At 44.1% G+C, this 16,083-nt stretch overlaps 1 protein-coding gene across 5 annotated transcripts in view; it reads right to left on the minus strand.

Annotated features, from left to right (window-relative positions):
• LOC147027062 (uncharacterized) overlaps positions 1 to 16,083 on the minus strand; it is a 514,850-nt gene that overhangs the window by 292,402 nt on the left and 206,365 nt on the right. For 3 of the 5 annotated variants that reach the window (XM_085883211.1, XM_085883216.1, XM_085883213.1), the window contains 2 exons: positions 15,637 to 15,776; positions 7,335 to 7,397 (listed from right to left, as the gene is read on the minus strand). In XM_085883211.1, coding sequence (XP_085739337.1) covers positions 7,335 to 7,397; positions 15,637 to 15,776 — 203 coding nt within the window. The remainder of the gene's footprint in view (positions 1 to 7,334; positions 7,398 to 15,636; positions 15,777 to 16,083) is intronic. The other 2 variants (XM_085883214.1, XM_085883212.1) reach the window with 1 other exon arrangement.

A 16,083-nucleotide genomic window follows, 5' to 3' on the forward strand; every position in this document is an offset into this window, starting at 1 on the left:
GAAAGGTGAAGGAAGAGTTCTTGTTCTGCAATACCCTACCAACCACAACGACAGCGGCAGATATCAAAGCTATTGTGGACTTTTTTGAAGCTAATGGACTCGGTTGGCAGAATTTAAAGCACATTTGTACTGATGGTGCCCCAGCGATGGTCGGTGTCAGAGGAGGGTTCGTCACGCTTGTGAAGAACAAATGGCCCCATGTGACGTCCTCGCACTGTTCGCTACACCGATACGCTCTTGCGTCAAAGACTCTTCCGCCTCGTTTGCTGGAAGTCATGGACGTCGCGGTCAAAGTGATCAACTCCATTCGTGCGAAGGCCAAAAATCATCGGCTCTTCCAACTCCTCGCCAACGAAATGGGAGCGGAACATGTTGGACTTCTGTGCCACACCAAAGTCCGTTGGCTATCGATGGGGAAATGCCTCTCTCGGCTGTATGAACTCCGGGTTGAGGTGGAAATCTTCCTGCGAGACAACGAAAACAACCTCCATGTCCACTTCGACAATGAAGAGTTTGTCATGATGCTCGCATACCTGGCCGATATATTCGGCCGACTCAACGAAATGAACCAGTCCTTGCAAGGCCGTGATGTGACAGTCAGTGACGTTCAAGACAAGCTTGCTGGACTGTCTGCTAGAATGGAAGTCTGGCAGCCACGAATCAAGGCCGGGTCCACAGCCTCGTTTCCTTTCTTGGACGAGCACCTGCAGATGCAGAGGATTGAGCTTCCCGTCGGCATCAAAGATTGCATCACCAGACATCTTGACAATCTCTCCGCTGAGTTCAAATCGTATTTCGACGATGCACCGTTGGATGTTCCTTGGCACAAAGACCCGTTTCACGCCAAAATTGAACCGACTGAAGACGAAGCAGAGGATCTGGCAGAGTTGAAGGTTTCAAAAGCAATGAAGCTGGTCTTCAGTAACAAAGAAGACCACTCCACCTTTTGGTTGTCTGTTCAGGATACGTATCCACTACTCAGCAAGAAGGCATCCATAATGCTCATTCAATTCGCCACAACATATCTTTGCGAATCCGGATTTTCTGACCTTGCGACCATTAAAACGAAGTCCAGAAACCGTCTTGACGTTGGGAACGATATTCGCCTTGCTGTGTCCAAGATGGAGCCGGACATAAGAGGCCTCGTCAGACAAGCCCAACAGCAAGTGTCTCATTGATTGTATTGCTTAGAAAAATGTTTACTTTGATTTATCTTTTAAGACTGAGTAAATAAATTTCATAAAACGAAATCTGCATCTTTTATTGAAGGGCAGGGGACCACGAATGTTCAGCGACTCGGTAGGGGGGCCATGGGTCGTCAAAGGTTGAGAAACGCTGCGCTAGAACTTGACAGAAACATTATTCCTTCAAATATATTTAAACACACCACACACACACACACACACACACACACACACACACACACACACACACACACACACACACACACACACACACACACACACACACACACACACACACACACACACACACACGATGGCGGCGCGACAAGGACACCTCGTTTCTCCCTTCCTGTTTTTCTCGACGATTACACCACATGAACCCACCTGTGATGATTCACGTACCTACATTCTGAAGAGGAAAGAGTCAAGATTTCAAAAGGTAGCAGAGGCAGTAAAGAAGGAGATGACAATAGAATTGTGAAGTCACAAAGCACGAGGCGGTGTGACATGGAGAGGAGGCCTGCGCCAAACCGCTGACATGGGAACTCCACGGCGAGCTCACAAAATGGAGACATGGAGTGCTCAAACAGATGTCGCCACATGGAGCATAAAGTGAGAGAGATGCGCATGGATCATAGCAACAGGACATGCGGCCTTGAGTGAAGTGGCGAGGCTACCATATCAGTCGTGACGAAAAATGGTACATATGGCAGCACCCGGAGCAGGAAGAAAGCAAGCGTAAATGGGACCATTGTGGCGGACATAGCGCATGGTGAGAATCACCGAGGGAGCTCTCGCGAGGCCTTGAGTGGTGCAACAGAATCCCCATGCCTGATGCACAACGGGACGTGTGTGTTGGAGAACATGAAAAAAACAACTCTGAACAAAGGGTCAAAGGCCCCCCGACAGAGAAAGCTTTGTGTAGTCTGCAGACACACCATGCAGCTGGTTCTGTCCTGCTAACATAAATGGTGACACCTTCCTCCAAAAGTGGCAGAGCCATGCATCAAATGCAAAGCGAGAACAATGCTGCCTGTCTCAAACGAAAGACCTCAGCAGGAAAGGAAACAAAAACACAATGAAAGACGGAATGCTGAAGGGAGATAGGATGTCCTCAGATGCAGAACGTGCTCTACATTTGAAGCGTGGAGAATGGGCGGTGGAGGAGACCGATTAAGGTGCTGGCTCATAAGACAGAGGAGGTGAGAATGACACCAACTGTAGAAAGACCATGACAAATTTGACTACATAATAAGAAATCCACAAAAACACTAATCAGCAGAACAAACAAATCTTTTAAACATGTATTACCAAAATCGGGCCACCTGAAAGAAATAAACAGTGAATTTTTCAGCAGCACCACTAATTCAGCAAAAAGTAACAACAAAACACCACAAGAACAGAACAGGTTCCACAAATAAAAACCAAGCACCACCATGGAAGCAAAGACTAGAGAGATGGAGAGAGATGGTCAGAGAGGAGACAGGACAGATTCAGCAATTCCAAAGAGGAAATCAAAGCCCAAAACAAAAGAGAAGAATCCAAAAAAATATAAAAAATACATATGTAATTGAAGAAAAAGAGCTAGAGGTAATGGTTACTGAAAACAAACTCAAAATAGAAATGATAGCAAGGATAATTAAAAAAAAAAAAAACGACGATGAAGCTAACAACCAGAGAAACAAGGTCAGATGTTTGAAAACAACGTGAAAAGATTCCACCGTGAACTGGAGAAATGAAAGCAGAATGTGTCATCCCCTCCTGAAAACGATGGACTTTAACACTTCTGGAAATGAATTTATGAAAATCAAAAAGAACACAATAAGGAGGTGAAATGGGTCCCAAACCTGGAAGAGAAGAAGCAGCATCACGAAGAAATGCCCCCAGTAATAAATGATGCAGAAAAGACAAGACAATAACTTGCAAAGATAGCGAACTTCAAAATCCCTGGTCCAGATGGGATCCCAAACTTCTAGCTTAAGCAATTTGATGCTCTCCATGTTCACTACGCTCGAGCATTTATTGAACTTATCCAAGGGGATCAGGAAATGGTTGAATGGCTCACAGAAGGTAACACCGTCTTCATCCCCAAAATCTGAAAAACCCACCACAATCTCACAAATACCAGCCAATAACCTGCCTACCAACAACATACAAACTTTTAACAGGAATCATCACAGAAACGATGTACCACCACCAAACACAACAAAGAGGCCTACAGGCAGAACAGAAGGAATGGAAGAGAGGATGCTGCAGAAACAATAGACCACTTGTTAAAAAGCAGGGCCGTACTCAAAAACTGCAATACAAGAAGCACCAAATTGTCCACAGCCTGGATAGACAACAAAAAAGTTTGCGACAGTGTCCCACATTCATGGATGAAAAAGTACTTGCTAATGTACAAGATAAATTCCCAAATGATCAATCGGAATGAGAAAGCCATGGGTCTATGGAATCTGACACTCATCCTGCAGCACTGTGTCTGAAGATGTCCTCTTGCAGTTGGGTTACTTTTTATTAGGAGGTTGGTGGCAGGATTTGCACTCCGGCCACCGTAAAATCCTTCATTCCGCAAAACACAAAAACGCAAAAAAATCTGAAAACCCACTCCGTGGGAGTACCTCCTGGGCAGCTTCCCTTCACAGGGCAGCTCACCGGATGATGGGATTGGGGCAAAGCCTTCAGGACCCCCAATCTTTGACGATAGGAGGGAAACCACGGGGAAACATTCCTATGTCAGATTGCGGGAGAGTGTGTCGGAGTGGTGCTGAGGTGTCGTCCACCAGACGGTGGTCTCCTTGAGTTAACCTGAGGCGGTCCCTTCGGGTGGGTGCCTGGAATGTCATATCCCTAAGAGAGGATGATCACGTGTCTCGGTTATCATCTGAGCTCAAGTGTTTGGACATCGGTATTGCAGCACTCCCTGAGTTTCAGAGACCAGATTGCGGTGAGATCATGTTGGGTGGTTACACCTACTATTGATCTGGTCGCACTGCAGTTACCATACCCAAGAAGTTGCTGTAGCTGTGTCTAATAAGCTGACCCCAATGATAATTGAGGCAACACCAGTCAACGAGCGTATTATGAGACTAAGGATTCGTCACTCCTTAGGTGTCATTTCCCTGGTCTCTGTTTATGCTCCGACTGAGGCGAGTGATCTCATTGTGAAGGATGCATTCTATGCCACGCTTGAGTCTGAAGTTGATCAGTGCCCCAGATGAGATACACTTCTAGTCTTGGGGATTTCAATGCATCGACTGGAACTGATAGGGATGGTTTTGAGACATGTGTTGGTCCCCATGGGTCAGGAACTATGAACCAGAATAGCACTAACTTCCTTGACTTTGCAAGAAGACATGGACTTAGGGTAGCCGGTTCATGGTTTCAGCGCCCACAAGCTCATCGCTGGACTTGGCATTCCAACGCTGGCAGTGTGGCAAAGGAGATTGACCATGTCCTCATCGATGGTCGTTGGAGGATGATCCAGAACTGTAGGGTCTACCGGAGTGCTCAGTTGCTCAATAGTGACCACCGGTTTGTTGTAGCAACTCTGAAATTGCACCTTAAATCCGGGAGAATGGTACCATCCCAGCCTTGGCTGGATGTTGGCAAGCTCAAGGATGAGAGGGTAGCTGAGGAGTTTGTGAACAGGCTGAGTGGACATTTGGGGTGTCTGGGTGCTTTGGGGGGTCCTGAGGAGTTGTGGAGTGCCTTCAAGACCACCGTCCTTGATGTTGCCGGTGGATGTCTTGGAACTCACCAAAGGGCAAAGAAGAATTTTGTCTATCAAGGGACACTGCATACCATTGACCAGAGTCGCAGGGCCAGGCTGAATGGCAGAGCTCAGCTGTTCAGGGAGCTGAGGTGTAAAACTCTACGTGCGCTAAGGATGGACAAAGAGGCCTATGTGCGAGGAATCTGTGAGGGCGTACAGCATCACCTGTGGACAGGTGATTCTCGTCCTGCTTTCAGGGGAATTCGCGCATTGTGTTCATCCAAGCCCATCCCTCGGTGCACTGGAGTTAGAGCAGAGGATGGCAGGCTCTTGACAGAGGAGTCCGAAGTGAAGGCCCGCTGGGCCGGTTACTTTGAGCAGTTGTACCAGGCTGATCCAGCAGCTGTCGAGTTGAACGTCAGGGGTGTTACAATCACTGTTGCTGACCCTCCAATCAACTGTGGTCCACCTTCACTTGTGGAAACACAGGCTGCGGTGAACCGGTTGAAACTGGGTAATGCTCCAGGGATCAGTGGCATCCATGCTGAACTTCTCAAGGCTGGTGGAAATGCTGCACTCGTGTCGTTGCATGCAGTTCTGTGCTCTGCCTGGAACACAGGCATCATCCCAACTGATTGGAAGATGGGCTTTGTTGTCCCTCTCTGGAAAGGGAAGGGTGATCGCCAAGACTGCAACAACTACCGAGGGGTGACGCTGTTCTCAGTGCCGGGCAAGGTCTTTGCTCGGATAATTCTTGATATGGTTCCCCACCATCTGGTTGAGCACCAGCGTCCATAGCAGTCAGGCTTTACACCAAAGAGGTCAACGATTGACCGTATCCTTGTTCTTTGGGTCCTCACCGAACGCAGACGAGAGTTTCGGCAGGTTGCAGCTGCTTGCAGCCTATGTTGATCTCTGGAAAGCGTTTAATTCAGTGAATCGGGATGTCCTGTGGAGGATTCTTGGTCTTCCTGGGGTGCCACCAAAACTGATCGATCTGATGTCTGAACTCTACTCTGGTATTGAGAGTGCTGTGAGATGTGGTGGTACCATCTCTGACTTATTTCCAGTTGTTACTGGAGTTCGTCAGGGGTGTTTTCTGGCGCCCACACTTTTCAGCACTTGTATGGACTGGATTCTAGGGAGGTTGTTTGGAGAGATCAAGCTGCGGTGCATCGTTTGGGAATGTCAAGATCTCTGACATTGATTTCGCAGATGCTGCAGTTATCATTGCGGAGACTTTAGATATCCTTTTGGGGGCCCTCGAGGTGCTGATTGAGGAGTCGGAGCCACTGGGATTACGGGTTTCCTGGGTCAAAACTAAGATCCAGGTTTTCAATGACATCTTGGATGCTGCTGTCCTGTCTGTGCCTGTTTGTGATGAGGATGTTGAGGCCGTGGAGAGATTCACTTACCTTGGCAGTGATATTCATGTCTCTGCTGGCTGTGAGTCAGAGGTCAATATATGTCTGGGTCGGGCCTGGGGAGTCATGGATTCACTGGATCATGGGGTGTGGTGCTGCCGGTACCTGTGCGGGAGGACGAAAGTCCGAGTCTTCAGGTCCTTGGTGCTTCCAGTCTTGCTCTATGGATGCGAGACTTGGACTCTGACCAAGGATCTGAGATGGAGACTTAATTCCTTTGGTTCCAGGTCTCTTTGGAGAATCCTTGGATATTGCTGGTCAGACTTTGTGTCCAACGAGGGGTTGCAGAGAGAGACTCGGATGAGATTTGTTACCTGCATAGTCCGTGAGCGTCAGTTGCGGCTGTATGGACATGTGGCTCATTTTCCTGACGCTGATCCTGCTCACCAGATTCTCTCAGCGAGGGAGTCTCGTGAGTGGAGGAGGCCAAGAGCCGACCACGTGCCTCATGGTTGCAGCAGGTTGACCAGCATCTCAAGGAGATGGGGATGGGCCTGGCATCTGCCTAGGGGGATAGCCAGACGGAGGCCCCTGGAGTACCGGTGGAAAGTGGAGGCAGCGACGCGCTGCTCGGGCACATGCTCCCGTACCTGATCTGACTCACAAGGAAAGATTGAAATACCAGGAGTGAAGATATGACACGGGATCTTCCAAGGAAAGAGCCTTTCCCCCACTCCAGTTTTGCCTGGCACTGAATCCACTAAGTAACCTCATTAATGAGCAAGGACATGGACACACCCTTACAACCAACAAAGGAACATCCAAAGAAACAAGAACGGTGACACATCTACTTTACACAGATGATGTAAAACTCTTTGCACTGAACGATGAAAAACTGGCAAAACAACTGAAATGAGTGAAATGGTTCTCTGATGAGATTCAAATGGAATGTGGCCTGGATAAGTGTGTCAAGTACACATTCATGTAAGGCAGACAAACAAAAATAGACAACATAAAAATGACCTAAATACAACAATATAGGAGCTAGACAATGAAGCATCTTACACATACCTTCGAGTAGAAGAGGGCCACCAAATTTGTCGTGAAAGGCACAGAACAATTCCCAAAGAATACCTGCGTAGAACGAGGCTGATCTGAAAACATACCTCTCCCCAAGGAACAAAATCAAAGCCATAAACCAACCAGCAATACCAGTGCTCCAATAAAGCTGTGGGATAGTAAACTGGCCAAAGCAGAGATAAAAAAACGAGATATCAGAACAAGGAAACTCTTCATTATCCACAAAATGTTCGATGAAAAACCAAAGCATCCCAAAAAATGTATCTGCCGAGGAAAGAAGGAGTTGGCGGCTTAATTGAACTCAACTAAGTACATCGAGTGATGATGAAAATTAGCAGAGTTTCTGAAAGTTCAACAGACCATCGAATGAAATTTGTATACAAGCATGAATACAACAAACCAGAAAACATATCCACTCATCTTGCATAAAATTCCTAAAACAGGTGTGAATATAAGATGTCACGCACCAAACCAAAACAGCAACAAATACAGCCCCAATGATTGCAAAAAAGACAAAAGAAAAACACAAGACAAAATACCAACAGATACAGTGACTTCAGAAAATATTCACACCCCTTGACTTTTGTGACATTTTGTTGTGTTACAGCCTGAATTTAAAATGGGAAAAATATAATAAAAAAAGGGGGTTGTTGGTGGACCTTGAGCACTCTGCAGAAATATGGTGGGAACATGTCACAGTCAGAGCAGGGGGAGCGAGACCAGAGAAGAGATGGTAGAAGACTGAAAGACCACTGATCTGCCTGCGGTGAGAGAGTGAGAGGCCCAAAGACACAGCCTCATCACAGGAGATACCAATGATCATAAATGCCTTGGTTTCCAGACTGTGAAGCCAAGAAAGGTGGGAGGCAGGAGCACCAGCCCAGAGGTGAGAGCAGTACTCCATCAGGCTGCAGACGAAAGCTTTGTAAGTGGTCAGGAGCTCAGGTGTGCCGAGGAAGGACTTTGCACGACAGAGGATTCCCAGTCGGCGACTGGCTTTGGAGGCAAGTTTGGAAATTTGGCTTTCCCAGGAAAGTGAGATAGTTCTCATGGCAGATAGTTAGACCCAGAAGCTTGAATTGAAGTATTCTTCCAGAGGATTGTTGAGAAAGTAGATTGGGGGGGAGGGGGGTTCTAAAAGGTCCTTTTGGAGAGACATAGTGAGAGTGTGGGATTTATCAGGATTGAAAGACATGTTCCACGTGTTGGACCAGTTTGTGATTTTGTCCAGATCTGCAGAGAGCGAAGAAGCCGCTGCTTGCTGGTCTGAGGGATGACGGATAGTAGGACAGAAGGTGGAGTCATCTGCAATGAGATAAAGAGGATTTTCCAGAGAGTCAGAGAGATCATTGATGAAAACCAGGAAAAGAACAGGGCCTAGAACGCTGCCTTGAGGAACTCCAGCCTGGACAGGAAGAGGGGATGAGAGAACTCTATTTCGGGCCACACATTGGCTGTGACAGAAGAGGAAGTCTGCGAGCCATGAGTGGAGATGGCTTTGGATACCATAGAAGAGAGTTTCATGAGCAGGGCATGGTGCCAGACCATGAGCAAAAGCACGCAATATATCTCGGGATATGGCTCTGATTTCATGTCTGGCATTGAGTACCTCGATCGATTGTTGGGAGAGCAGACGCAGCATATCAAGGGTAGAGTGACCTGGTCTGAAACCAAATTGATAATTGGAGATCAAGCCATTGGAGAAGAGGAAGAATTCAATGTCTGAAGTGGTGACGGATTCCATAACCTTGCTGATTATAGGGAGAAGGCTGATTGGTCTGAAGTTGCAGGGTGCTGTTTTTGCACCTTTTTTATGCAGGGCGGTAATGTTTACTGATTTCCAAGCAGATGGCAGATGACCTTGAGCAAATGAGAGGGTGAATAGAACAGAGAGAGGGTGAGCAAGATCAGAGGAGCAGGTTTTTAGGGCACGTGGGCTGATGCCGCCTGGAGCAGTTGCAAAATCTGAGTCGAGGTTTCACAGCAAACTCTCCACTTTGTCAGAAGAAAAGGACACAGGGTCCAGGAATAGTTGGGTGCGACTGGGTAAGGTGGGTGTGGAAAGCAATGGGTTTCGGACACAATATTTAGATGCAAACACCGAGTTTAGGCATTCAGCCTTTTCACGTGCGGTGTCAGCAGTGTAGCCATTTGAGGTAAGGGAGGGGATGGAGGGGGAACATACACCAGAAACAGATTTGATTTGATGCCACTGGGATTTGGAGGAGGGAGAGAGGTTTGAAAGTTCAGACTTGAGATTAGAAAGATGTTGTTTTCTGGCTCTTCTGAGGGTAGACATACACTTGTTCTGAGCTTTATGGAAGGAACTGAGATTACCCTCAGCTGGGTTTGCTTCCCATGAAGCAAATGCAAGTTGTTTCAGGCCAACTGCCTCACCACAAGCTTCAGTGAACCATGGGCAGGAGGAATGGTAGGACAACCGAAGACAAAAGGGGATAAGTCTGTGCATGAGAGAGAGTAAGTTATATCTTCAAGTCTTTCCACAGATTCTCAAAGGGAATGAAGTTCGGGCTTTGGGTAGTCCACTCAAGGACTCTCACGTTCTTGGTTTGAAGCCATTCCAGTGTTACTTTGGCTGTATGATTGAGGTCATTGTCCTGTAATAACATAAATCTTTGCCAAAGACTAAGTTCTTTTGCACTCTGAAGCAGGTTTTCCTCAAGGATTTGCCAGTTATTGGCTCCATTCATTGTATCCTCTATTCTTACAAGTCTCCCTGTCACTGCCACTGAAAAGCATCCCATGGCATGATGCTGCCACCACCATGCTTCATGGTAGGGGTGGTGTTAAAACAGCTCTCATGGTCTTTCACATGCCTTTTTGCAAACTCCAGACATGCTGTCATGTGCCTTTTTCTCAGAAGTGGCTTCCATCTGGCCACTCTCTCATAAAGACTGTTGTCCTTCTGGCAGGTTCTTCTATTTCAGCCAAGGAACTCTGTAGTTCTGTCAGAGTTGTCATTGGGTTCTTGGTCGCCTCCCTGACCAAGGTCCTTCTTTCCCAGTTGCTCAGTTTGGTCAGACAGCCAGCTCTAGGAAGAGTCTGGGTAGTTCCATATTCTTTGCATTTCCTAATGATGGAGCTCACTGTGCTTTTGGGAACTTTCAACACTAGAAATTGTTTTATACCCTTCCCCAGATCTATGCCTCTTCACAATTCTATTTCAGAGTTGTACAGACAGTTCCTTGGATTTCATGGTTGAGTTTCTGCTCTGACATGCACTGTCAACTGTGGGACCTTATATAGAAAGGTGTGCTTCTCTCTAAGTCATGTCCAATCAATTGAATTGGCCACAGGTAGACTCCATTCAAGGTGGAGAGACATCTCAAGGATGATCAAAGTAAATTGGATGCACCTGACCTCAATTTGGAGTGCCATAGCAAAGGGGTTGAATTATTATTGATGCCAGACATTTCAGCTTTTCATTTTTGATTAATTTGTAAAAAATTCTGAAAACGTGTTTTCATTTTTATCCCCCGCCGCATGGCGGAAGGGGGATATTGTTTCATGATGGGCTATTTTGTGTATATCGGTGACAAAAAAGTTTTATTTAATGCATTTTAAATTCATGCTGAAACACAACAAAATGACAAAAGTTGAGGGGTGTGAATACTTTCTGAAGACACTGTATATCATGACAACTGGGAGAAAGACAAAAGAGCTGTCATACATAAAAAAAATTAATGGATAGATTGGGGATTGACAATGAAGGCTAATTGGAATGGCTAAGATAAGGTCAGCTCAATTGCAACGGAGAACGGATCATTGTAAATGCCCAGGACCAAGGACATGACACCAATGGCTTAAATAAAATGGTGGGACTGAGTCAATTGGACAAGTGTATATTTTGCAAGGTAGAAACAGCACGAGTCACCTCCTATCACGATGTGAAAAAAACTCACGTCAGAACAGCTGTACACACAAAAGGCACAGCAAGGTATGTAGAGTAATCTACTGACACCTGAAGAAATTTCAATATCCCAATACCACAAAACTCATGGAAACATGAACCAAAAGCAATAATTTAAAACAAGAACGTAATGCACACATACAAAATGATGATCCCATCCAGCATGAACACAGAAAACACAAGTCTGAAGACGACAATGGTTCACAAGTGGTAATTGATGATGTAGATTGTTTCAGAAGTCAAGGATGAGACAATGTGATAATTTTTGACCAAGAATCAACATGATGATTAATAAAACATGATTTTTTGATTAATAAAAAGGATCAACATGATGTGGTACAGGTGACAGGTTATGAGCTGCAAAATGTTGAAAACCTGGTTTCGTTCAAAAACTTTCAAAATTTGACCTTTGCATAACCTTTAAAGGTCACAAAACAATGTGGACATTAAAATATGGAAACAGGATACATGCTTTAGCTTATTGGAGTTAGTTCGTCGAAGAAGGTTGAAAACCCGGTTTGATTCCCACAACTTTGAAATTTTTACCTTTGTGGCCTTTAAAGGTCAAAGGTCAATGATTATGACCTTTGGTGCAAAACTTCCTCTGGAACATTCCAGGAACAATAAAACGTCATATAGGCTATAAGGCATTTCGCACTCCTCGGATAATCCATACTTTGATGAAATCAGCATAAAAACAAACTTGAAGGGGGCGCCACGGGCAAGGTGTTCGAGATAGAGAAAATGGTTTGAAGACTTTAGCTGAGGAATGACTTCAAGATTATGCATAAAAAATATTGTCATCCTAGCTCTCAAAGTTTGGGCGGTCGTCTGATTTTTATGTCAAAATTCGCAATTTTCTAAGTTTTTGACCTTGTGACTGACCTTGGGACTAAAATGAAAAATCGGAGAATGACAAGTTTTAGATAATTCATTTTGCGATTCAAATACCGAAGAACCCATTCCATTCAGTCAATTCCCGAGGAGAAGATAGATTTTTAATCCGACTACCCCCTAAAAATGGCTATTTTTTGGGCGCGGCTCCGCCCACATTGGGCGTAGCACACCCTTATCCAGGAAAACACAACTAGACATTGATATCTAACACATAACCAAGTTTCATCAAGATCGGATCAAAGTCCACGGAGTTATGCTCCTAACAGAACAGAAATATAACCAAAGACACACAGACAAGCCGGTAGGCAGACATGGGTAGTCGATCAAGTCGAATTTAGTCGTTTTTCAGCCGTTACTAGCCAACAAAAGCGTCCATAGCAACAGTCCTTTCTCATACATAACTAGGACATACCATGACCCTACCATACCAGTTTCATGTATATCTGACTCATAGTCTCTGAGATATAACGAACTTCGTTTTTTTAGTTTTTCGACCAGGGTTCATTCAAAGTCTATCTTCTCCGACCGTTTTCAGAGGATCCGGCTGGAAATTTTTGACAATATGGCTGAATGTACTGCCCACAGTCGCTCGTGGCCATATTTTTGATTTTCTGAAAAAAAAAATTTGAGATTTTTTTGAAAAATTTAAAGGTCCGTTGCTAGGCAACGGATGGGTCCATAGCAACGGTTCTCATTTGCACACAACTAGGTCATGGTATGAACCTGCCAACCAAGTTTCATCGAAATCGCCATTGTATTAACGGAGCACTGGACAGAACAGCATACAGACAGACAGACAGACAGACAGACAGACAAACTTATCGACGGAAATACTGATAATAAGGGTAGACTAGATCGACTACCCAACAGACAGACAGACAGACAGACAGACAGAAAGACACACAGACATAATGAATATAGTGGTCACTGGCTGGTGCTCGTGAACCAAAAATTATGTGGCTTGACATAGTACTCAGATAGAAAAAAAACAGGAAAATAAGAGATTGCTAATTGAGGTTTCAGTACTCAGTGATTTTGGTCTAAATAAAGCAAAGATCAAGAAAATGACCAAATATCAACACCTCAACAATGAAATGAAAGATCCTGGAAGTTGAAGAGTGCCAAAATTGTAACAGTGATAACTGGAGCAATGGGAATGAGAAAGGAGAACCTTATAAATATCCTACAAACCATTCCTGGGAACATTACCACAAATGAAGTACAGTTGGAGGCTGTCCGGTGCTCGGTGTTGATCATGAAAAAAGCCCTCATAACAAAACTCTGAGAACAACAAAACTTCACAACTTAGCCCATGAATCACAATCCCTCACCAAAATGAAGGTGGATACTTTGAGTTCTGGGAGGACTCTGTTCCACGTTCTGAAACCCGAATTATGGAAATAGGAAACCACACAAACGCGCGCGCGCGCACACACACACACACACACACACACACACACACACACACACACACACACACACACACACACACACACACACACACACACACACACACACACACACACACACACACACCACAAAAAATCAATTTGTATAATTGACCACATAATGGTGGTATCATGGCTCATTGAAAATGTTTTCTTTTTAAATATAATTTTACAACTCATCCTGGGTTCATTTGTAAGTCATTTCACTTTCTCATCAAGTCTTGCTCTTTTAGCCATTTCTCCACTCAAGCTCCAACAAGCTGTACATCTTCATCCCATGTCTTTGTTTCCTCCACATAGTTTTGTCTTCCTTACATGCAGTCCATCTGTTTACACTGACTCCACTACTCGTGATTTTGTAAATAATCCACCTTGTGTTGTTTGTATTTCCTTCATGAACCTCACCATTTTCAATAAAATGCTTCATGTGGGACAACTCTCAGAGATTTAACACAAACAGAAGAAATATATCTTTCCAAGGGATTGCTGCCAAAAAGAGTACTTTCATATTTAAAGTCAGAGAGTGAGTGTTTAAAGAATGAGTTTGGGAGACCAATATTTCCTCTATTTATTGGGATGCTGATAGTTTGGTTCGCTCAATCACAGAATGACTCGGAAGCAGTTAACTGTGGTGTGACAATGATCTCAAATTTATTTTACAGAAACTGGTCAACAAAATGTTTATTCTCATATTCACTCAAACTTGGAAGTTCGAACTTGGAAGTTGCAATGTGGAAATTTATCATCTTAGTTTGCTTCCAACTACCTCAATCATACCAACAAATATAATTTCTCATGGCATCGGACATTTAAAGTCGAAGTGCTGGGTTTCAATGTCGTTAAAATGATGGTATGCCATTGGCTGTACTGGATGTGAAGATTTGAACAAAGGAACGATAAAAGTGAGAAATGACTGAGTACTCAGAGAGAAAAACCCAACAATGGGCCCAAACGATCTTCAATATTACACACCTGTTTCTCTTTTACCTTTTGTTTCCAAGATTATAGAACATGTGATTGATAATGGAATACTTGCACAAGCATTCTCTTTTATAACGTATCCCATCTGTATCTCTGCACCTGATCTTTAAATTATTGCTTTGACTTGAATGGTTGGAATCTTAATTATATCTATTCCAGACATTGCCGTTTATTCATCAGACCCAATTCATTAATCTGTTGGGCTTCTCTCGGAACTGGTTCTTGATCTACTCAACTTCTCTTATCTGCATCCACTTGGTATTGTTTTGCAAAATTTAAATGCAAACCATCATTTTTATGTTGTTGACACCCAGATCATGTTTCACTATCTATTTCTGTTTAGTATCTACCGAGTAGCAAAAGCAATACCAATATTTAAAAAGGATCCAAAGAGGAATAAGACAACTCAGACATGTCAGTTGCTCTTCATTTGTTGGGAAGATCCGAGATATATCAATTAGGAATGAGCTGGGAGCCATTGAGATAAAGTAAACGAGTTAAAGGCAGTCAGGATAGATTTACTAAAGTGAAGTTTGTGTTTCACAAATATATTGGAGTTCTATTAAGCAGTTTCTGATGGAATGGATATCTTCACTTTCAGAAGACATTTGATAACGTTCGATCTGGAAATATGTTAGTGAGGGTGAGTGCCCGTGCAATGACTGATAAAGTAACAAACTGGATTGAAAACTGACAGTGATAGGAAGCATAGAGTGTAAATAACAGGATGCTTGGCTGGGAGGTTGCCTCATAAGTAATCAGGGGTACCTCAAGAATCAGTGCAAGGATCATTATTATGAAAGAACTGTCGGCCTACTTGGCTTTCAAAGCTTTTTATTAGCAAATTGCCACCTCCTCTCCATGAGCTGAGGAAACGAATCAGCCCACAGATGGACTGCTCCTGGAGTTGAGTTGGCCAACCATCTATGAGAAAGGTTATAGATTGAAAATATTAAACAATGTGTAGATCTATTCAGGATGGAAAATTAAAATACTTAGCATATAAAGGTGATGCAAAAAACCCAAAAAGGACCACCTTTTCACGAGAAGTGCAGCCAGAGGACAAGATTGCGAGAGTTTGAATGATATAGGACGCTGGGAATATAAAGCCTTCAAAGTAGACCATGCCATTGTGAGCTTTATTGTTCAGAATTCTGATCAAAATCTTCAGGCTTTCTGCAGAACAGGTGAACACAGAGGTGTATTGAAGTTATTTGTGAAATATAACATCAAAGATGTTAAAATTCACAGGAGACTGTGGACAATTTAGTCATATATGCATCTCATTTTGTTGTGTTTTAACTGGTGCAGTGGGTTCAAAAAGGGCCATGAAGTCATGTTATCTCCAGCATTCTCACATACAACCAAATTATATCAATGGAGCAAACAGTAATCGTGTTGAACGCAAATAATTTTGAAGAATCACTGAGCAATACATGAAATTGTCTATGATTTGAATATCAGTGTTGGAAGTGTGGAAACT

The sequence above is a fragment of the Eptatretus burgeri genome, chromosome 5, assembly GCF_056783735.1.
Source record: "Eptatretus burgeri isolate ZD-2024b chromosome 5, Ebu_testis_v1, whole genome shotgun sequence".
Taxonomy (NCBI): domain Eukaryota; kingdom Metazoa; phylum Chordata; class Myxini; order Myxiniformes; family Myxinidae; genus Eptatretus; species Eptatretus burgeri.